Genomic DNA, 23,889 nt, shown 5'->3' on the forward strand with positions numbered 1-23,889 from the left:
CAATCATAGAATTGAGGAGAGGTCTTTTAATGAACACTGCAGTACAAATTAAGTGGCCGAAATGAATTAGCGACAATAATTAACACCACGGAAAAAAAATGTTTATGAAAGGAAACCAAGATTTCTCAGACTGAAAGTGAATTTTCTGTAGCATGTTGAAAGAACATGGTTGTTATTAACTAAATAAACTCTGCCTTAGGTTTTGTGAGTGAATGAGAGTGTAAATCTAGTTACACCTATCATAGTTCATAAATGTTGTCAAAGGGAAACCAATGTGATGAATTCTAATTGTTATGTGCTCCTAAGAACTTTTCCATTTCCCTTGGGATAGTTTTTTGAGGCGATGGCAGTTTGAAACAGCCCTTTTTTCTTTTCCTGTTAATGAATATTCCAGAAAAAGTTTTCTGTCACTTATGATTTCTCCCATTGCCAAAGGCTAAGGGGCCTGGAACAGTTCTGTCTTTGATGGTCAAAAGAGAAGAAAAAAGTAAGTCAGACACGGTTCTGTACTGCTTACTTCACATATTATGGATATGGATCAATCCTCAAACACTTTTCACCGTGATCTCTTGCAGAGTGAGCTTCGTCAGTTATGAATCCAGAGGTCCTTTGCATCCACTCTACATCTGTACAGGAGTGCAGGACGTGGCTCTGTATGCTTGTGTGCATGTATGCTGAATATAGATCAGCAGTTATGTTTATTTCCCATAACATTTCTGGGGAAGTGCTGTTTCTTATATGCATTGTGTGTGTGGCTTTGTATTTCTGTCTGTGAGTGGGGATTTGCATTTGCTTGTTTTGCTGCAAATGTTTCTAGCTTTAGTTAAATCTGAGAGCAGTTGAAAAATATATTGCTTTAGTTTAATTAGCTTGGTAGAAAAAAGTCTTTTCTTGGGCAGTAATTATTAGTTGTATATTATTAGAATGAAGTAGTTCACGTTCAGTTACTTAGCAGAAATAATTGAATCTTCTGATTCAGTAAACTAGCTCACTTTGGATTCAGCTGGTTTTTAATTTAAGACCTATAGAAGAGGAGACCTGTAATCTCACTGCAGGGAATTGGCTTCACTTTCCTGCAGTTCATAAACCACGAGAGTGAATAGCAATCCCCCACAGCACTTAGTTTTCTCTTTATTCTACACATTTGCTTACAAGTTTAATTTTATGAGACAGAGCCGATTTAAAACTTTAAAGTGCTTTTTTTGTTGTTGCTGTTTTGGCACTTTTTTTTTTTTTTTTTTTTAAATTTTAATTTTTTGCTTGAACAAAAGGCCCACCAGCCCAATCTGTAGTCTGGGCTGGAGTCTCAGACAGCAGCAATTTCAGGATGTTTCAAAGATGTAAACACAGTTGGGTACTGGATGGGCCCTTTGGCGATGATCCAAGAGAAGCACAAATAACTAACTACTTTGGGGCGGATCCGCGTGGAGCTGATTCTCAGCTGGAGTAAACTGGCAGAGCTCCACCAGCTTCTGAGCCCTTTATGCGGAGTGAGAATCAGCTTCCCAAGTTCACAATCGCTTTCCATGCATGTGCTTTCCAAAGGTTTTTACACAATAGGTGTGTTGTGAAAAATTTTGTTCATATGGGCTTGCTCAGTTATCTTTACCCCAAAAAGAGACAGGAGAGTCTTCAGCTTGCTTTATTCAAATGAAGCGTGAATCCATGGGGACAGCCCTCCTGCAGGGTCTCTCAAAGTATCAGAGGCACAGCCCCCCTTTTTTCCCTATCTCCAGACCACATTGTTACTCCACCTTCACTCACTGGCTGAAGTACTCGGAGGTTAGAGACTTCCCAATAGGTCAAATACATCTTCCCCCTTGTATGTGCCCTCCCAGTGTATCATACATCGCATGTGTAACTCTAATTCTAACTCTACATCGCATGTATAACTCTAATTAACTCTTTATGTTGTCCAGGGTGGGGATGTTAATATTAATTAGTGTATTAAACCTATGCAGAAAGTCCAAAATTTGTATGTTCAAGTTCTTGGTTGAGCATTGTAGCTTCTTGTTTCAACTGGTTCTTCTTGATGAGCCTTGTTTGTAAGCACAGCAATCGAGCACAGAGAAATTTGCAAGCCTCTGCGCGACTTGTTTGCAAGGACACTTTGTTCAGAAGCTTCTTTCGTCTCAGGTGCATTGCTGCACTGAGAAGTAGATGCTGACTTTACACTGTGCTCTAAGGAGGTGTGCTATGCAGAGCTACTACACTAACTGTAACATGGTTATCTCAGTTCTTTCTATTATTCATGACCAGAATTTAAGAGATAAAGCAGTCCTCTGCCATTTGTTGTGGATCTGTTTAACATTGTAGTCCTTTTGATTTGATGTTCAATAATTAATTTTATTTAATAAATTAGCATTGTTTAATATGAACAGTTTTCTTCTCCAGTAAGAATGTAGAATAAATTGGAACCAGTGTTAAAATGGGGAGCTGTACATGTGCGTGCCTCATATTTCCAATTATGTAATTGGCATCAGATAAGTGTATGATTTTTTTGTAAGGATACCTCAGTATTCCTAACTAGATGAATGAACATGAAGGTGTTGAAGCTGTACATTTTTGGCATAGGAAGTTCTATTGCAGCAGTTGTTTTCCCCTACAGTAGCGTAGAGAATTTAGGACTGCAAGAAAGCATTAGCTTGGAAATTTAGGATTACTTGAATGTTTTTCACTTCAGGTAGGAATAAGGCATGTGGAGCATCGTTATGTGCTTTTTAAAACAAGGAATAAGTTCATCTGTTGCGAAATTGAAAATGTTAAAAAGAATGCACTTTGTGCATATGTACGCATATGCTGTATTAGTGTATTAGGTTTGAAAGCATTTTCATGCTTGTTTAACTCAAAATGGCTTTCCTTTTTTTTTTTTTTAACGTGAAAAAAAGAAAAAGGAAGAAAAGAGGGAAGAACTGGCAGACAGTTAGTCCATATGGCCTAATTACTCCTAGTATTTTGAGAAAGGAATGCAGACCTGGTGAGTTACTAAACTGAGAAGTGGCTACTGTGAGGGCCTTTTTTAACAATTCTCAGTGCACCTATTACCCATCCTATGTATTTGAGTCATACTTCATGTAAGAGAGTCCCTCCAGGAGCTACACCGTAAAAAAGCTGAAGTATAGTGTCTCCTTTTGGAGGGATGTTCCATCTTTTTATCTAGTTGAGTTCTGTAAAGCCACAGAGAACTTCAGTGAAATCCAACTACACAAATGTGTGGAGAAAGAACATGTTTCTTTAGCTGTCTAGTCATTAGATAGTGGAAAAACTGTAGAGATGCCATGCATAGGTGAGGCTTCAATTCTTTCTGTTCTGACTGGTGCATTGGTGGCAAGTTTTGTATCTAAAAAGAGATCATGACTGTACTGCGGACAGAGGGTCTGTTCACTCTTCCTCCCTCTTAGCCACTGTGATTCTCAGTTGCCAATATTGGAAGTACAGACAGAGTAACCTACCTGTACCTATATTTTCAACATTGGGAGTCAGACTGCGGGAACGGACTCAAAGATATCAGAAGTGAAACAGCGTTGTTCTGCTGTAAGTCCATAATACCATGCTGATTGCCAGTTAGTTCTACATCTGTACCTCTAGCATTGAATCTCTTAGCTAATTATTCCAAATGAACTTTTAAGTTTGTTTACGGGGTCTATTTTATTATTTAAAAAATGTATCAGATGGGATATTATCTTTTGGCTCCTAGAAGAATGAAATAAGCAATTTGTGTTTGGTGCTGGCGTGTTTTAAATTCAGTCTTTCATTAATTTTTCTCTTTACCTGTTATCTTCTGTGTTCTCGTTATGAAGATAAATTGGATTTCATTTTATTTTTCATTGTTTTGTAACAGATTAATGTTTAGAAATGATCAGTTCCTATTAGTCACAGCTCATTCTTTCTTCTTTCCAGTCAGAGATGTATGAAATCCTTTGCTAAACAAAAGATGAATGATTTTATATGTAACTCAAATCGCAAAAGAAATAATTACTGACAAAGGGCCACATTCTGATTTTACACTTCTTTCCTTTTGTGAAAAAAGTAATATAATTTGATTGAGTTTTGAGATTTACAACCTTGGATGCAAAGCAAGTAAGGCAAAAAACCAAGAACGCAGCAGTCTTTCCAATAAAAGAAATATACTGGAAATATAGTTGTGGCCAGCAGGCTGATGGAGGATGCAAATTCAGTTTGCTGCAGAGCCCTAAGTAACACTGTGCAAGGCATTTAGTGCCTCAACTGAAGTTCTTAGCTTATTTCCCCTCCCTGCCGCTTTTGACTTTCCACCTGTAAGCTGTACTTGGTGGCCATGTGTTCCAAAGGATAATCATCTATGAGATTAATTGTCATTTGCATTTAATAGACGTAAGTATGGAGGCCCTGGCTTTCACTAAAATACTGTGGTTCTGCTGTTAAGAATAGGTGAATCTTAAGTTTCTTTTTCTTTTTCTTTTTTTTTTTTTGCATAATTTAATCCTTTCCATACACGGCTCTCATCTCTCATTCCTCTCCTCTGAAAATATACCATCCTTGTCACTTGCACATGAAAGCTGGTCTTTATATGAGTTACCTCATAACTTCTGAAATCCACTTTTTTTTCACATCTCAGTTATACTGTTAATGTAGCGGATGCCATAATAATGAGCGCTTGTTGAGAGCCTACAAACAAACATGCCTTGCTTGTCCCTGCAAGCACCAGTGGTCCAATTGCTCCTTTGGTTCCTGTCTGATTTAAATGGTCCTCTTTTGTCGAAGAGGGAAAAAAAAGAAGACAGAACAATGCTAATTCACAACTCCTTTAAATGTAGAAACTGGTGCCAAACACATGCACATATTCACACACACAAAAAAAGGTGACCTTTTTTGAATTCTGGATGGAGAGAAAACAGTGAAAAGCCACCAAAATAATGAACTGGATAGTTACTGAGGGAAGGCTAAATATACATTTAAAGAGATTGATTAAATTCAACTAATGCAGAGATGGTGAGTGTGAAAATATGAAGGATGTGAACTGCAAACAGATAAGGAAGGTATATGGTATAGACATTACTGTATATCCGTGTTCTCAGATCTGTCGTGAGCAATAACAGGTTAAATCAAGAGCAGGAAGATTCGGTTCATGTGTGGCTCTACAATTGCAATGAGGGAACAGAGATGAGAGGATTTGGTCCATTCTTTTCCCACTCAGCTTCTTTACAGGCACTGGCCGCTATCTGCTTATTTTCCTATGAGAGGAATAGCCGTTGTGGAGAAAAGACTGAAACAAGTTGCATGTGTTCATGCTGAACCACTGAAATTTATTTTGTAAGTGAAGAAAGTCTAGTTAGAGATTTTGCCTTTCAGCTGCAAAAAGGCTGTCTGTAGGAAGCTTTATAAAAATGAGAATGTGTAATGATTGTGTTCTAGTTATGTATTTTTTGCTATTCAGGTATAAGCAAGATGTTACCCACTGCTCCCTTTGATATGCTAATGGCTATTGAGTCTGTTGCCACCCATAGTTCTCTGTGGATTTTGGACTCCGTAAGGGAGTTTTCCCTTGAAGTCAACAAGAGTAATTGCGTGCCTACTGGTGGCAGGATTTGTCTTAAGCAACCGGACAGCCTAGCTGGAGCTGCTGCTGTAAATCTTGCGGCCCTGAAGTTCTTTTTGTGGCTTGCACTCTGCAGGCACTAAGGATGATGCTGTGCTTTGCGTATTTTTTCTAACTGCCCACTGGCTGCTTTCCGTGGTCATTTGTAGTTCATGACTGAGTACCATGTAGAGAAAGGAAAAAAATCTGTTCTTTAAGTTAAAACATTTAAATAGAATCAAGGTAATGGAGATTTACCACCTTGTTGCATGCAGTAGAAAAATGCATGTACGTAGATAGTTTTTTGCCAGTCAAGTATCCTGTTCTGTATTCCCTTGTATGTCTGATGAGCAGATTGAGATGTATACCAGTGGTTTGAAAATTGAAAACCTTCAGTGTTCACATAAATTACAGGTCAAGTCTTCGTAGTGCATCACTGCCCTTTACAGTAAATCACATGTAAAACTAAGTTATGCCCCATTTAAATGACAAAGGAATTCTTGGACTACACAGTAGCTCTTTCCAGTAGTAGCTGAATAAAAGAAGGAAAAGTAATAAATAATTAAGATGGTAATATGTTTGACCACTCTTTTTTTTAATATGACTTTTTTCAGTTATTATTGTAACAAAATTGCTCCTTTCAAAGACAACTAAAGTGCTAATGATAGCTAAGAAGGTCATTCATAAGAGGTTAAATTGGTTTAATTAGTATTTATGAGAAGGTTACTATAAGAGTGCAGGAAGATGTTAAGGGGTTAACCTATAAGAGATTACATTGTAGTCAGTGTTCTGTTAAAGTTTGAATTAATTTTTCCCATGGGTTTTTCACATTCTAATTTTCAACTAAATGAGACATCTGTTTCAGAAAAGGAAAATTTGCTATGGTTGTCATAGCAACTATCATTCTGTAAGAAAATTATTCCAATGGTTACTTTAGAACAGAAAGATAGAAATTCAGTACATAAAGCAACATCCGACTGCTAGCACAAATTCTGATAATTCAGCCCTTTTTGTATGGTGGATTATTTGACCTGTAAAACTTGTTCATATGTTTTTAACATAAGGTTAATTGTGCTGTAAACAAATTTACTTCCAATATATTTTCCCCTGAGAGTCTTATGTGTAGACAATTATTATTTTTATCATAATAATAATGCTGTTGAATTTCAGTAGGAAATGGAGAGACTGCAACTGTTCCATTTAAGAAGATAAGACCTAAATCAAAGTGCATTTCTACACATGAGCATTTCACTTCAGAGGTGAATTATATTCATGATGTATGTCTTTAATTGCCAAAAATGTTTTTTTTGGTTGTTGTTTTTGAGAATAGGAGGTTTTCTCTTTGATAACATACAGCAGATCCTTTTCTTTATAAAATGTGAACCAATACTGAAAAATAATTATAAAAACATTATGCTTTTCATCAGCAAGTACTAATAAGGGGATCTGGAAATTTTGTGCTTGATACTAAGACTTCAGCTTTGCTTTCAGGTACCATCATAAATGGAAATCTTAGACCAAGTTATCTGTGCATGACATCCAGGTCACAGGCTTGTTAGTAGGTATTTGAGGAGATTTTTTGTTCCTACTCTGAAACTTTGATAGCTGTTCTGCAATAAATTGTCAGAAGAGGGGACCTGGGGGTTTATAAAATCCTTGTGTGCATATAAAGATGGTTTGGCTTTGGGGGCGGGGGCACTGAAGTGCGTGATTTTTCTTCCTTCTCTTGAATAAAGCACTCTACTATCCTCCACCTGAATCCTTCCTGGGACTCCCGATTTTTGCCTGAAACACTTGGGCCATTTCTTTCGATCTTGGGATTGTCACAAAAGACAGCCTAATGGCAAATCAGGCAAGTTCGAACATTTTCCCTTCACAAAAGAACAGCTCCAGCATGCATAACTTACAGCCCCGCTGCCGGCACAAAGGGAGGCAGGGACAGGGAAAGTGCTGCGGATCTTAATAAGCAGATCATGCCTATTCATAAGGGGAAACGGGCTCTTAACAAGCCGCGATGTACGGGCTGGGCCTAGGAGGGACAGGTTGAGGCCCTCGCGCCTGCATGGTGCCATTCGTAGTCGTTTGGATTTCAGCGGGATTAAATTGCGTTGTCGCGACCTGTGACGGTCACGATTATTTCTCTTTATAAATGCTTCATTGTGTGCTTAAAATAACGATTCTGGAGGTTGTTGACCTTCTCTTCAGCAAATATTGATCTTTCTCCTTGGGTGCTTTACAAGGGAGCAGTCAGTTCCTCTGTGCCCAGCAGGCCGCAGGCTGTGGGACGCATCCTGACCCCGCATCCCTTGGGGACACGGGGACTGTGTTGTCCTGGGCCACGGGTGGGAGCAGGGGGCTGCAGTCACTGTGTCTCAGCTGTGACTGAAGGCTGAAGAAGGATCGACTGACTGACGCCTCGCTTGCCTCTTGATTGCCCTTGCAAGTATTTTCTGTCAGTGACTGGAAAACTTGCTCTGGGCCTGAATACAGTTTGCCAAATAGTTGAGTATGTTCATCTTAGTGAAGGAAGCTGCTTGTCAGTAAAGGCTTGAAGTGTGATTCCAAGGCAGGGATGGGGAGTTTGGAAATAACCTAACCTCTGTGTATTTTTATAAAGCCTTCCACTTCTGGAACATTGAGCACCTTGCAGGCTCTGGTTTCTTTATTTTAACAGCATTTCTGTGAAACAAAAACACTCCCATTCTCTTAGTAATTAGCTGAGCATAAGGATCAGTCTTCCCAGGCCTGGATTTGGTTTGTGTGACAGTGTTGCACATCAAAGTTAGTTACTGCAAAATACGGCAGCGAATAGACTGTGAGTGATCACCACAGCAGTAGGAAGGGAGAAGTCATGTTCTGTGGGCCAGTTTGTGTTCCTGCTAGGAGGAAACCGTGCTGGAAGCTGAACAGCTAACCAGAAACGTGGGGTTTGAATTGTATGGGTATCTGCAGAAGGCAGCTACCCTGGTCTGAGCCACCTGGCTCAGAACAATGTTTCTGCTGCATTGGTGCTGCTCTTAGCATCTCTTCTTCACACAGCTTCACCTCCCTCATTACAACTTCCAATGGCTGAGATATGCTTCTGGTTTCGGTAGCAGATGTACCAAGTTTTTTTTCTTTTTTTTTTCTTTTCCTTTGTTTTTTTTTTCTCCTTGGGACACCTGGCTATCCAGAATGCTGTGTGATGAGGAGCTGAAAGGTGAGCTCTCTCTTAGCTGGGGGCACCCGTGGCCTTTGGTCACCTCTCTAGAAAAGCTGGGGCTTTTTTTTAGTCTGTAGAAGAAAGAATGGAAAAGCCCCCTTCTGCTTTTCCTTTTAACAGAATTTTCTTTTCTTCCTGTTGGTAAACCACATTGCTTTATATTTTATCCAGCTCTAGATTTTAAGCTGTTTTCAATAGACATGTGCTTTGCAGCTTTCCAAAAGGAAAAGAGGAAAATATATCATCATGAAGATTGCAGACGTGCTAATTTTTGAAATGTTAGTCAAGCATCAGTAATGGGACAGGATGAATAATAGCTTCATGGGCATTTTCTTTTGTCTTTGCCATACATGATGTAAAATATAGTTCAGAGAATTTGTTTAAAAGATTTCTTTCTGTCTTTTGATGCAGCAAGGGAGTGTAAAGCTTTCTTCAACAAAGTAACATCTCAAAGGGAGCTCTGGTTTATGTGTATGTATTTATAAACACCAAGGCTGCAATTACCATAAACCTTATTAAATCACAGCAGTCTGTTTGTTGTTCTCCAAATATGGATATGGCCAGAACATGTCAGTCAAAAAATTATTTAAAAACTCCAACCTAAAACTAACCCTTCAATTTTATGGCCTAGAATTAGAATATAGTCAGCAAGACATAATTTACCACTGTGATATAATTGCCATGAAATACAGTTTTTTAATCAATGGGACTCCAAGGTACGGATAAATTGTGTTCTGACTGGAAGTGTTACAGTCCCACTGCTCCATGATGAGCCGCTCTATGACTACATTTTAAAAAGAGTAAATGCCCATATGTTAAGAAATCCTAAATAGATAGCATCTTAAAAGCCACTCCACATACCAAAAAAACCAAAAAAACAGAAAAAAAAAGTATATAAGAAAAGTAGCAGTGTTGTTCTGATGAGATGCTTCCAACTGGAGAAACGAAACAGCATAGGTGATGTCTCCTTCTCTCTTCTGAGTGGGATTTGTGGTTGTGCCGGGTTCTGACCCTGCTCAAATGATGGTGGGCTACAACTCAAACATGATGAGATTGAGTGCAGAACACTTACCGTACCTAGCTGTCTGAGGCAGGTGTACTTCTATATACCATGAGAATCTGGCATGCTAATCTGTAGGTGGGGGTCTTGGTACTCAGCTGTTGTAAGAATTACTGTATACCTGGTTAGAACAATGTGAACTGTGAACATTGTACTGTGTACTGCCACCGAATCTGTTAAGGGTTACGTGGATATTCCACACAAGTTATATAACATTGGTTGTACAGAGAGTTTCACTGTACACACACACACACAAAAAAAGAATGCTATTTGTGTCTCCAGATTCCGTGCTAATAGAAAGTTAATCACCATATTTTACTTAGGTAACCATACATGGAAGTAGCACTGAAGACATTCTCCTCCTCTCTTGGCAGGCAACCTTGGTTTTATGGCTGGGGCTTTAATCTTCCACGAGGCCAAGCATTATTAGAGAAGTGGAACCTTATTCCAGATGGGATAGATATTCTTATAACACATGGACCACCTCTCGGTAAGAAAATATCAGTGCTGTTAGCTGTGAATTTCAAATGATTATACAGTAACTGTTGGCTGTCCTTAGACAAAGAGTGGAAACCTGACTTACAAAAGTCAAAAGTAACATCCTTACCGATGTCAGCAGCACCAGAACTTCAGTTCAGGTTTATGTTTTGTGATTACTGACCACTTATGGTAGGGAATTAAATAACGGCTACAAAAATAAAGTCTTAATAAATTGGGTCTTAATGAGCTTTATAAATAAGTGAGGTTCAGTCTTCCTGCGCATTTACCCACGGTGCCACTGGTTGGTGAAATCAGTTGACTTGAAGCATGGAGCAGTTTTGAAGAGCAATGCAGGATTACTTTGTAGCACCATCATTCTCCCTCACCTGCACCAGCATCCCCCCTATCTACCATGGATTTGCATGCTGACTTGATTTATCTCCTGCCTCACAAACCCCAACACTGTGGTAGTTGGCCTATCTTTGGATAGGGTTAATTGCCTATTTTAAATACAATACAGTAACACTAGCAGGCCTGCAAGAAACAGTTTTGCATTTGTGTTTTACAAGTAATAAGCATACTGATGATACAAAGCAAGATGGGAGAAATTTTTTACCTTCTCGGGTAACAGTGAAATGATCTGTGTTATTGAAATGAAATTATCACAGAAACTTGTCCTGATACAGTAAAGGCTTTGTTTTTTAACACATTTGTCAACAAATCTAACAGATAGCAAGCTGTGTCTAATGCTTATGTGTATTTAACTCTCACTAATAACTAGACATGGATGTGTAGCATGTACTAAAATGTTTTGCTGCCTCTTACTGCAGAATAGTATTTTGTGTAAGATGAAGGCAGTTGGTTCCTTTAAACCTTTAGATTCTCTTCATTCTTCAATTTCCTGAAGCTAAAATCCTCTTGTCTTTCACCCTTTCTCCTTCTCTTTCAAAATCTGGAGCAGAAAGTGTCCAAAGGGTTTGTGTTTTGTTGTTTCCTATAGAAAGACACGTTTGCATTCCACTGCTCACTAATCCTGGTGAAAGGGCTGCTTTGCAAGCTCGGTTTCTCACAGAGCAGGCCTGTGTGCTGCTGCTCCACCAAACTGGAGTCTCATGCCGTGTCACAGACTGCTCGTAACCTGGACCTGCCTCATAAAAGTGGATGGCAGAAATGAGTTGTATAGACCTTGATATATCTTCTCTAAATGATTAGCAGAGATAATCGCTATGTAGATCCAAGGCTTGCATTGTAACAGTGGATGTTTGACACTGTCTTGTTCATAACTCTCCTGTTTCTAAAATTTCTTCAGGAACGTCAGCACTTTAAAAGCCATTTTTAAAGAGCCTTCAGCTCTTCCTAATATCCCTGTATCCCTGTTTGAAATCCAATGATTGAAAGAAGAGAGCAAGTTTCACACCACTCAGTTTCAGGCACTGTGCTAATTTAGTCACTTGCTTTTGTTATTATTAATATTATTAGTGTTAATAATAAAAATAAGCTTGAGCTGTCCTCCAAGGATTTTCCTTTTTTCAAGTTCACATATCTATGTCTTTTTCATATTGATACATTCATAGCACAGAACACTCTGCCTGAGAACATCAGCTGTTGGCATCCCTAACACTCATGGCAACAAATACATGACACTTCAAAAGAAATTAGCACTGTGCCCAACCTACAGAGCCTCCTTAATGTGTAGCTTTGTCCACAGACAGTATGGGAGACAGGATTTTCCTTGACCCTCCAAGCTAATTATTTTAACCAGAAAGCTGATTACTGTTGTTCTGATCTCAGATAGCAAGATCAGAGCTGTTCCTAATGATCATGTAAAGCAATCAGTTCTCTTGCAAATTCAATTTTTTTTTTTTTTCCCAGCACGGCTCCCTAAATTCTGTCATTCATTTTCTCTGCTGCTTTCTTATTCCTTCACTTCCAAAAAGCATGCATCCTCCTAAACTAATTAATACTACATTATTATATAGATTTAAATTTGCCCACAATTTAGATGCAGAAGCAACATTAAGAGTTTATGGACTTCTTTGTTTCTAACAAAGATATAATCTTTTTTTTCCCAGAGCTTATAAAATATGGTGCTTTACAAGCACTAATGCTGATTTCTAAATCAGCATATTTTTGTTAGTTTTATGTGTAGTGTAACTTTGAAAGTCCTTTCCCAAAGATCTTCAATTATGATTCTTTCCTCTTCAGAAGTTGACTTCTTTTTTTGTTTGTTTGTTTGTTTTTAATTTAATTTCACCCTTAAGTCTTCATTTCTAGCTGTCTGCTTGATTGTCTGTGACAAAGATTTATACTTTCCTGACAGCTGCAGAAACCTGTTTAAAGTAACCAAACATTAAAAAAAACCCTAAAATGATCTCTAATTGTTAGCTAGGTGTAATCAATTATTCTTAGTTTGTGTAGTCAGGTGTACATAATAAGCTGCTAACATATGGGAAAGCTTCAGAAGGGTGATAATGCATGTAAACAAAAACATGTTCAACATAAATAATGCTTAATTTAATGGAGAAGTTAATTTTATGGATTTTTGTTTGTGAAGTTTTTGAAGTGGAAATACTTCTCCCTTTATGTTCACCGCAGACTTTCTGACAATTAACTGTTTCAAATCGTTGAAGTAACAAAGCCCAAAGTTATAACGTGTTTCCTCTGAAAAAAAAATGTGAACTGAATCCCTGAAAAACTGCTGGTTTCACTGCGACATCTCAAACAGTTGTTATTTCCTACAGTGAATTTTGAAGTGTGTTGGGTGCATTGATGTGCTCTGTCTGTAATTCAGCTGGCTTTCTATTTGTACATTGCGTCATTGGCTGCCAAGCACCATCTTCAAAGATATCTGAATAAATTAGGAGCCAGCGTCCACTATATGACACCTAGTTCACGACTGATAGCAGGGCAAATTTCTATCATTTAGATAAAACCCACTGAGCTCAGTTTCCGGGCACTGGCATCTGAAGAGGTATTTTTCAATGTGTGAACCTACTCTGAAGCTCCAGTAAAGCTGAAAGCTTTTCCAAGAGCTTGAATGCTACACTTCTGGCCTTTTAAGCCAGCTGGTTAGATACCACTTAGCCATGCTTGATTGCACCTCAAAAGTAAACATATGAAAACGAGGTCCAGACTCTGCACCTCCCTGACTGACAACAGTTTTCTCAAAAGCACAATATATTCCTGCTGTTGCAGCAGTCTAAGTCAGAGATGCAGAAGTATGACGGGCACGCAGTGAGAGCACCAGAACAAATACAGAAAAACAGAACAGTGGTATTTTTCACATTTCCAAATTTGAGCCTGATCAAAAATGATCAAACAATGGAAAGGAAGCAAGAGGGGTTTCTTCCAAAGCCTCTAACACAATAACATTCTTATTCAGCTGTGAAGGAAGCAACACACTTCAGCTGGCAGCAAGTTTATGGGCATAGAAGCAAGTTGGTGTACATTTTTGTCTCATTTTGTTTCATAAAAAGTGTGTTTTTATACGCATCTGTGGGAGTAAATACAGCATTTCCAAATGTATCTGCTGCACGATGGCTAAGCTTCGTCTGCTTTCTGAAGCCCTTAAATTGATTTGACTTGAGGATGCTCTTAGACATGGTCTGGGTTCCTCACCTCGTTGCGCTAATGTAAGAGTCAGTGTGAAAACAATGTTGTTTTATCATTAGTCACACAAATTCATTATATTGGTTGAAGTGTTTCATTTTAATAACTACATCCCAGGGCTGGATTTAAACAGCTAAGTGTTGATTTAGGTGTTTAACTTTAGAGACTCAATTTGGGTATGCAGCTCTTTAATCATAATCGGTCTCTTAAAGGAAGAAGAATGGATGAAGCACTGAGTTTTCCTGCTAACGGCACTGCAAAAGAAAAAAAAGTTTTAATTGCAGTGATTTTTTCCCTTGAAAAATTATTGGCAAGAGTTATCGTAGTCCTGTTTCTTCAGATGAGCTTTTATGTTTCCTTCTTTCCTCTTCTACTTACCAAAGCAAACACCATTTTTTGCCACATCAGTTCTTCTCACTGCTTATGAGAGGCCATGAGACGTTAAATCTCAGAAATGTTTTTGAATACTACAGCAGTGCAGCTTTGCAAATAATCTGTCTTCTTTTAAAGCTTTCCTTTCTTTTCCAAAGGTTTTCTAGACTGGGTACCTAAGAAAATGCAACGGGTAGGATGTGTAGAGCTGCTGAACACAGTCCAGAGACGAATACAGCCAAGGCTTCATGTGTTTGGACATATCCATGAAGGTCAGAAAACATTTCTTTCTGTATGTACTTGAAACCCACAAGCACAGAACTTGTCTGTTTTAACCAGTATTTTTCAACTTGAATGTCTGAAGTAGCACTTTTGGAATTCAGATACTTATTTAGCTGCAAATATGCAGATGAAGTTGGCTGATACTCACATTTCAGTATTTGTACTTCAGTTTCTCTTTTAGTTTCTTCATCTATAAAATAGAGTGGTGCCTTCTTCACAGTGAGGCTTACTGTGAGTTTTAAAATGACACCAGTGCAGTAGTTGCAGGAAGGGACTAAATATTAAGATGGATAGATTGTATTTTCCTCTGCTGAAACTCTGTGACTTAAGGTAATTCATGCAAGTTCTTTGTGTCTCTGTTTCTGTGTTTTTAAAATGGGTGAGAGTTCTTTAGGGGGTACTTCTGAAGCCTATTCTTTAAGATTGGACAATAAAAGTTGTCTCTCCCTCTCTCTCTCTATGAATTTAAAATGAAGAGCAATATCACCACTTACTTGTGTAGAACTACAAGATGCTTATTCATGTATTTATGTGCTTTGGCAGGGGAAATGTTTTGTAGCCGGACAAAACACGACATTTCTCTTGACTGATTTTTAACTGGAATAAATAAGTTCTCTTCACAGAGTCAGTAAATGTTAGCAAATGTGTGCTGCTGAATTCAGGAACAGCAGGAGTTTGTCTCCAGGCAAAGGGTATGGTAGATGCCCTCTGCTCCAGAGGAGTCTGTTCCAGTGCACGTACAGTGGCAGTAAGTCTTCAAGCATGCCCCCACCAAAAGAAACCACTGGGCTGTGCAGAAACGTGCCCATCGGCATGTCAGCTTGTATTATTAGCTACTTAGCTCTTGGCAGTGTTAACTGATTGGCAGGAAAAGGTGCTCCACAACTGCCAGTTTTTGCTTCTGAGGTTGCTCCGGACTTCAGTGTAGGATATCAGTGGGTTTCAGCAGTGCAGGAATGAACTAATAGAAAAACTGGAGTAACTGGCACTCTGATACTTCTGCTTTTGTGAAGAATTATTGCCTTTCACAAAAAATCCCACTTGGACTTTCTGCTTGGAGTCTTGACCCTGCTAGCTTAAGAGTGGTTAGAGGTGTGCTGCTTTGAAATTGACAGAGAAGTCACTGAGATCATTATTTTAGAGGGCAGGAATGAAGTTCGTTCTCTTTTCTCATCTGTGATGACCTGTTAATGTCCAAATTGTTGTTAAAAGTACAGAGCAAACAAGCAGTGCATAGGCAATATTTTTTCCTAGTATCTTGCTGTTACAGCAGGCTTTGAGAATCTATACAAGAGAGCTGGTGACTACAATTCAAACTCATTGTCTTTTCAGAAATAGGCCAAGTGAGTTGCAGGGGAGGTAGGCAAACAGTGAGCCAAGAAGCTTCAGGCAGGTAAACAAAATCACATCTGCTAAGACCAAGCCCAACTTTGGCTCCCAAGTGAAATGAGTGGTACCTCCACAGTAATGGTATATCATGTGAATTAATAAGTTGGCACAGCAGGTATCAGAACACAGAAACGAGGTACTCTTCCCATCAACTACCATACTTTAGAGAAAACAAATGGGGAGCTGCGTAGCCTGTTTTGCAGTGGGATGGCAACTCTCTGCAGAGGAGAATTCCCACTGCAGACAGGCTGTGCAAACGAAGCTGCTCTTTGTAGAGAGAATGCATGATTTGAACAGATGAGTTCCTCCCTTGACTGGCATAGCTACATCTGCAGCAGTCATTTACTGAATATCCAGGAGGAAGAGATGCTTAGAAGAAATGTTTCTTCCCTATTCCCCCTCTGCACAGCTGTCTCTGCCAAAAAATACCTCTCCACATGGCCTTGCTGCTGATTGACGTGGTGGTGATGAGATGCCTGGCAGGGGCTCCAGCTGAAATACTGCTTTGCCAATTACAGCCAGTGCTTGGTGGAGGTCAAGCCCAAGGAAACTCTGCTGGCAGTAAGGAAAGAGTGAAGACTGTAGTGTGATGAATCTTCCAGCAAAAAGAATGTATTAGCAAGCTTATTTTGTTCTCTCCAAATGTGTAGCTGAGGAGACAGAAACTCCCAGCAGCAATGCAGACTGTCCTTGGTGCAGCCTGTGTTTTACACAGGACGATTGTTCTGTGGCAAACAGCACATGATGTAAAGAAATGTCTGTGACAGGAACCTGACAGAGTTCTCTTCCCTCCCTACGCCCTAATTATAATGTGGCTTTTCCATGGGGAGTCCAGGAGGCCCTGCATTTTTCAGGGTATTTTAAGGATCTTTGTTTATAAGTGCTACAATTAACAGTGCTTCTGTAAGACATGGAATTGCTTTCAGAAAAAACTAGGATCCTATGTACCCAGGAGAGCAATAGTTTAACTCAGTGCACATAGGTCGCTCCGAAAGTAATGCCTCCTTTTTTATTTCCATGGAAACTAAAACTGGTACAAAGAGCACAATAACATTATGTGATAGAGCAAATTCTCAGCTACAAGACTCTATTTTCTAACACAGTCACCATCATTAACTATTCATTTTTGCCAGCAGTGAACAACAGCCTGCATGCCACACTCATAAAAATCTTCATGGCCATCTGGAACGTGGTTTGTCTTTCACATCACTGTCACCACTGCTGAAATGCACCACCCACCACCTCACTGTGCTCACATCTACTGTTTGGTTTCCACAAACGTCCAGGAAGTGTTAATGATTGTCAGTGGGTACCATTTTTTCCACTTTGAGGAATTCAGTGACACACCTTTCCTACATCTGCACTTTCATGTCAGGTGCCATTTTGTCAGACTGCCCCTCTGCTGCCATGTCACACAGTGTAATGGAATATTGTTGGGAAAGTTCAACCTTTACTGCCATACCACCATCACCTGCCTCTGACGTTGTGCACCAGCATAATAAAATAGGAGCAACCCTTGTAGCAGTGAATATGTTTCACTATTAACTTTAGTAACAGTAAGATTGGTTGTTAGTACAAAAGCCTTCCACTAGGTGATTTTCCCAAAATCATGTGTTTCAGACTGTGAATGCATTTCATTATATTGATCATAATACTTGCATTTAGTTCAATGAAAGTTTTCAACATGAAGCTTTAGTGTTATCAATTCATGCTTTCATGCTTTCTCCTAGACGTACATGAAAATATTTTTGACAGTGGACAATGTGTTTAATTTTCAGTCCAGGGGCTTTTTCTTCAGCTTTTCAAACAGCATTTCACTGCATTTCTACAAGCTTAAGAACTGGAAGTTTGATTTCCTGCAGATTTAGCTCTGAGAGAGTCTTGAATGTCTAGTCAGACATGAGATGTAGTTAAAACTTTTTCCCTACTTGTAAGACATTCTGGAGGTGTTTTCTCCTATGGAAATGTTACAGTGTCTGGGGGGGAATTCACCTTGTCTGTCAAAGAATGTATTAATGAAGTCATTTTTCTCTTCCTGGGCTGACATTTTACAATCTTTCCATCACATTTTATTGGAATTAGTCATCAAGATCAAACACATGGGGAGAGGTTCCTACAGAGACCAAGCCCAACCGTGTGTATATGCATACATCCTCCCCTTGGTCACATCATCCTTTTTCTCCATCAGTTGCTTAAAATATTTACAAAACAGCACGGGAAAAAAAGGTAGAAGAAGAAAAATGGCCCAAATTTTTTTGCATGGATGTCTGCAAATCTAAATGAAGCATTTTTTTTTTAGTGCTGAAACTGTCTAAGTTCTGTCTTCCAATCCCTTCTAAAACTGGGGAGGTTTGAAGAAAACAGCTTTTCAAAGAGAAATACCAATGTTTATAAGGAGGTTTGGGGGGCAGGTTGCCAGAGATGATAGTAAACGTGCCAGTCATCATTGTTATATGATAAAGATAAATAATAAAAATGATTTAAAGATGAATAATAAGAGTAATTAGAGCTCTTCTTTTTTTGTAGGTTATGGTGTCATGGCTGATGGAACTACTACCTACGTGAATGCTTCTGTGTGCACTGTGAATTACCAGCCACTAAATCCACCTATAATTATTGACTTACCTACTCCAAGGAATACATGATTATAATAAAGGATTTCATGTTGTGCCCAACACATTAGCAACTTTATATTGCTGGCTGAGAATCCCAATAGGGAACTGTTCAACAAGAAAAGTCCTTCTTCTCTTTTTCCTGCTAGCTCTTCACAGATAAATCTGAGTGACAAAAACGGATGATGAACAAAGACTTTTTGGTGCCAGAAACAGATTAAAGACATATCACCATTAAAATGTTTGTGAACACAGAAAAGTGAATGCATTCCACATCTATATACATATACATCTCTCTCTCTCTCTCAAGTAGGGACTTTTGTATATACCGTACATTATATTGGACTAACTAAAAGAACAGTGTCTTTCAGGGGAATGTTTCTTCAAGAAAGTTTGCAGTTTAAACAGAGTTCAGACTAGGATTTCCTCATTTCAGATGTTTCCCATTGAGCTCTTGATAAAAGTGATGTTAAAGATGTTTTCCCTTAACACAGGATACACAAAAGATGCTTCATAAATGACCAGCCACAAGAGGAAAGCTATTATTTCAAGCCTTCCAGGTCTTGAGTCCTTGCATCTATTCCAAACCAATGCAATAGAGGTCTTAATTCACTGTACTGAAATGAAGTTTGCTACATCTGACATTAAGGGAAAGGATGCATATTGCCAGCATGTTCTAAACAGCTCAAAATCTAAGAAGGGAGAAGGGAGACTGTGTTAAGTGCAGTATAAACTCAGGAATTTGAAAGCTGGTTTCGCCTGTGGGGGAAAAAAAAAAAAAAAAAAAGACATTTCCCTTAAAAAAAATGAAGGAGTATAACTGTGTTTTCATATGGTAAGGCAATGTGTGATTGTCTGTAAAAAGAAAAAACAAAAACAAAAACAACACCCAACAACCCATTGCTCAGTATTGAAATTTTAAATGAAACCCACTGGGACTATTTGTTTAAAATTTGTTGCTGGTATATGCAGCCAATAGTCCATGTCAGCTGTGACTGAATGTCATTGTGATCATTTTGTCCTTTGGGAAACTGTATGGACCTCAAGGGGGAGGGGGAGGGGTCATCCAAAGGTGGGGTTTAGGCATTCAATTTTTGGATAGCTGTGTAGTAGCATAAGTGCAGTGAGTGATGAGTACATGCCAGTGGGTACAGAGCAGAGCTTGCCTCACAAAGAGCTTGCCTGTCATGGCCATGTACCCATTCATGGGCACTGTTGGGGGAGGCCGAAGACAAAACCATAAACCCAGCTGAAATCTGTCTCTTGTGCTGCGTGTAGATGCATCCAGGCAAAGTCAGGAGCTGCTGGGGATGGCTAGCACCAATCCTAACTGTGCAGCTTTCCTGCAGGTTAGCAGAGGTGTGGAGTCTGCTGGGATTTCCACACAGTCCTGGGCAGAAGCTAGAGAACTGTCTGCAAACTTGCAAAAATACTTGCTTCATATGTGTCCCGCAAGAAATGGGTTTCTGCCTTGAACTAACACCTCCATGCTCAAAGCAGCTTTTCTGCCTGGATGGAGATCATTTAATTGCTGGAATCTGAATGCTGACTTCCAGTGTTTGGGGCTGACTGCATTTACATATTAATCTTGTTTACACAAATTAGGCAACTCATCTCAGTATCAATACTGGATTGTTTTCAGCTCTGCACACAGCTCCTATGTGCACACACACAGTGGGTGGTAGTATCGGTTACTTTTTGCCTGATGTATGGATGTGAAGGCAAGCTTGGTGTAGCGGCTGCATCTATATCAAAATTCCTGCTCTGCCAACCCAGGCTAGCAGCCACAACTCTAAGGGAGGCAGGCAGAAATACTGCATTTTGGGGGTTTCCTGCATGCTCATCCAGTGGATGTTGGAAGCTGTGCAATTCGAAGCCAGCAGCTGATGTGCTGTGGGTCCACTGACAGCAAGAAACATGGCAAGCCGTAGAGCTGTCACTTCCTGGAGCGGCTGTGTGACTTAGGATCTAAACTGATTTGCTGCTTTTTCCTGAAACAGGCAAACAAACAAAAAACAAACATAAAAATGAGCAGGGGTTTCCTGGAGCGAACAGTTCACAGCACAAGAACAGTCCGCCACTGAATTCAGCTGGGTCTACTTTTTGTAAAATCCATTGGTGTAGAAATTGCAAGATCAGCTCCTAACTCAGCAAAGACTAAAATTCATAGCTTAATGTGAACTCCCACCATCGTTGGGAAGATGAACAATAGCATGCAGTTAAAGTGTCTAATCTAGTCACAATCTGAGCGTTTTGAAACAAACGTGGCAGGAAATTGGCTGTATGTTAAAGAAGTCTGAAATGTTTACATTCACTCATGGCACTTAAGATGCTAAAATGCTGAAAGTGGAGGGAAGAGGTCCTTTTATTGGCCTCAACAAAATTTCTATATCGACCATAAACTATTCTCTTAAAAATAATTTTTCCTAAGGTATCTTCAAAATACTGTGTATTTTTATGTGAAAAAGATATGAAAGCAGCTGTTACTTCAAAATATCATTTAAACTACTTGAGGTATGAAAGCTTAAAGGTTATTTAATCATTTTGGCATAACTTGATTGTTGTTGTAATTTTTGGTCAAGCATGTTAGACAAATAAAGTCTTAAAAGAAACAACGAAACACAAGGCTTCTTTATATCCCCCTGGCGCACTCAATCCCAGGTAATAGAGCATCTGCTCTGCAGCTGTGGGAGCCAGCCTGAGGGTACTGAGTTGGGGTATTGAAGCTGCCATCATGAATGGCTGGGGGCAGCTAGCACAGAGCATGGGGTGTCCCATGGGTCATGCAGCCGACACAGTGGTGGTCACTATGATATGACCAGCAGGGCATGGACTTTGTCCTGCTCTGTCCTGGTAAGTCTTGGTCTTCATTGTCACTTGCTCAAGCTGCATGCTGCCCTTTGGGAGTGTTTAGTGGACTGGGGGATGGACAGTTTGAGTGCTGGCTTATGTCTGTACAGACACAAACTACACAGGTTTGTGAGATAAACATTCTTATTTTAGCATTGTGAACACCATCAAAAGCCTGGATTTCTTGCCCCAGCTCCAATCTACCCCAGGTGAACAAGGCCATGAAAGGGAAGGTTTTGCAGTTTTGGAACTGTCAGCTCTGTTTAAATTCAGGGATGAGCTGTCAAGATGTTTCCCACCCCCGTCCCCAGGGCTGACCTTCACCGCTATTTATCCAGGTAGGATCATTCCCAGAGGTGTGCTGGTGTGTATCAGTAATAACGTGCGTTCCCATCATTAGGCAGAATTGTTACAGAGATAAATTTCAGTTCATTTCAGTGAGGACTAGGAGATATTGCTGCATGTCAGTGAAAAAAGGCGAGATTATTTTTACCTCTCTCAGGCACATACGGCTGGGGATGTGAAATGTTCCTTGGCTACGAGGAGTGAGCAAGCAGGGATGCGGCACCCACCAGAGCAGCTGCCTGCTACCCACCACAGTGCACCCCAATCTGGGGAGCTGGATTTGGGAAGTCAGATGCTGCTGCTTGTGAGAATCTGAAGCTAGAGAACCCCAGAACTTCTCTGCCCTTCGAGGAGAGTTCTTCAGGGATACAGCAAGCCACCTTCCTGGGGGAAAGGTGGAAATCCCTGTCTTGCTCAGCAGTGTGAAGTGTGGAGACTGGAGGCCGTGCTGGGCAGGAGGCAGTGCCAGCATTCAAGCATTGCTGCAGCAGGCAGCTAGAAGGGATAGGGAGAAGCAGTTCATCTTCTGCAGACTCTGAGCATGCTGACAGCCAACATAAGTGTTTCAGAGGAAGGAGGAACAAGATACTCCTTTGAAGGCAATTTTTGGAATAGTCTGCTCATGGGGATGTTTGCCCCTCTTCATTTATTCTTGTTTGTATGTGAATTTCTCTCTTAAAAACTCATATTATTGCTCACTGCTAATGTAACTCACATTTAGCAAAGATAACTGCAAATGTCCTGTCAGGTACATTGCTGTCCCTCTCAGGAAACTCTCTGCATCTGAGATTTCAGAGATATTTTAGAACAGCAAGCTCCCTGGGTGATGATGCACTGTGCATTAGAACAACAGCATTTCGTTTATCCCTGCAAGAGTGCCGCCACTCGACTTTGTTGACTGTCCCTTTGTTCTCTTTTTATGTGAAAAGTGTGAATAGGAGTGCTTATATGTACCTGCTTTGGACCAATTGTTATTTTGTATATTTCCAATACGTTGCTTTTTCCTCACTTTGTCAGGAAATTTAAACAATTTCAAATATTTCTAAACCTCTTTCTGTCCTATCCCAGAAAGGCTCTCTCCCTTCCCATGTGTCCTGTGGGAGCTGGGGAAAGCCAGGGACTCTGGAGGACCTCCTGTCCCTTCCCGACAGAGCTTCTGGGAACAACGATCTGCCACTTTCTTCTGTTCTGATCTTCATCTAACACTGTTCATTTGTTTAGGGTTTTTTGATAACAGCAGGTATTTGCAGCCCAAAGTGAAGGACTGTGGTGAGCTGCCTATGGTCCCAGATGGAGTTTTCCTTTAAAGAGATGGCAGCCTATCTAGCCTCCCCTGGTTTGCACAAGCACCATCTATTCGAGGACACATCCACGTGGGAATCCTTTTGTGTCTCTGTGGAATCCCTTTGAGTCCATGTCAGAATGTTTCTGCGGCCTTTCCCCTCTGGGCCCCTCCCCTGGCCCTGGTGGTGCACCCTGCAGCCCTCCTCTCCTCAGGCCTGCCAGTGGTGCTCCTGGCTGTGGGGCCGGGCAAGCTGCTGTGAGGGGCTGGTAGCAGAGGGATGCCGCATGGCTCCCATCCCATGGTGTGGTGCTTCCCAGCATGTCCCTTGCTCATGACCCTTTGCAGCCTCTCAGGAACTGCTCTTTGACAAAGGTACCTCTTCTTGACAGGATTTTGATGTACCAAAGCTTTCAAATAGATTAAAGGAACAAGCTTTTATTTTCCAGAAACTGACCATGTTTTATTTCTACACACAGCAAAGTTCATTTTCTTCTAGAGCACAACAAGCCAATGCTGAGCAGAGCAATTAACCCCACTGTCAGCCATTGGGCCTGTGCACAACATGCCCTTGTGCTCCCGCCATTTGCTCAGCCTCAACACCACCCAGGTCTGGTCAGACAGCAGATGGCTTCTGGCACTGGAACACTGTGTGTTGAAGGCCCCGTTCCCAGCTTGAAGCCAGCCTCATGCCATGGGCCTCACTGGGGAATGGTGATCGGATGGGCTTGTTGTTTTCATTCAGTGCTTTCTGCTCTGGGGATGTCATGAGCCTTCAGTGCACTGATGGAGTTGTGCTGCAGAAACAATTCCGGCTGCCTTGCATAGCAGCCCGTCCAGCAGCTGCTG

General features: G+C 40.3%; 1 protein-coding gene across 6 annotated transcripts in view; it reads left to right on the forward strand.

Annotated features, from left to right (window-relative positions):
• Positions 1–19,311, forward strand: part of MPPED1 (metallophosphoesterase domain containing 1) — a 61,140-nt gene extending 41,829 nt beyond the window's left edge. For all 6 annotated transcript variants that reach the window (XM_048964273.1, XM_048964267.1, XM_048964283.1 and 3 more), the window contains exons 5-7: positions 10,194–10,309; positions 14,439–14,552; positions 18,478–19,311. In XM_048964273.1, the coding sequence (XP_048820230.1) occupies positions 10,194–10,309; positions 14,439–14,552; positions 18,478–18,596 (349 nt within the window). In that variant the 3' untranslated portion in view covers positions 18,597–19,311. The remainder of the gene's footprint in view (positions 1–10,193; positions 10,310–14,438; positions 14,553–18,477) is intronic.
• Positions 19,312–23,889: the final 4,578 nt, after the last annotated feature.

The sequence above is a fragment of the Lagopus muta genome, chromosome 1 (genome assembly GCF_023343835.1).
Source record: "Lagopus muta isolate bLagMut1 chromosome 1, bLagMut1 primary, whole genome shotgun sequence".
Classification (NCBI taxonomy): domain Eukaryota; kingdom Metazoa; phylum Chordata; class Aves; order Galliformes; family Phasianidae; genus Lagopus; species Lagopus muta.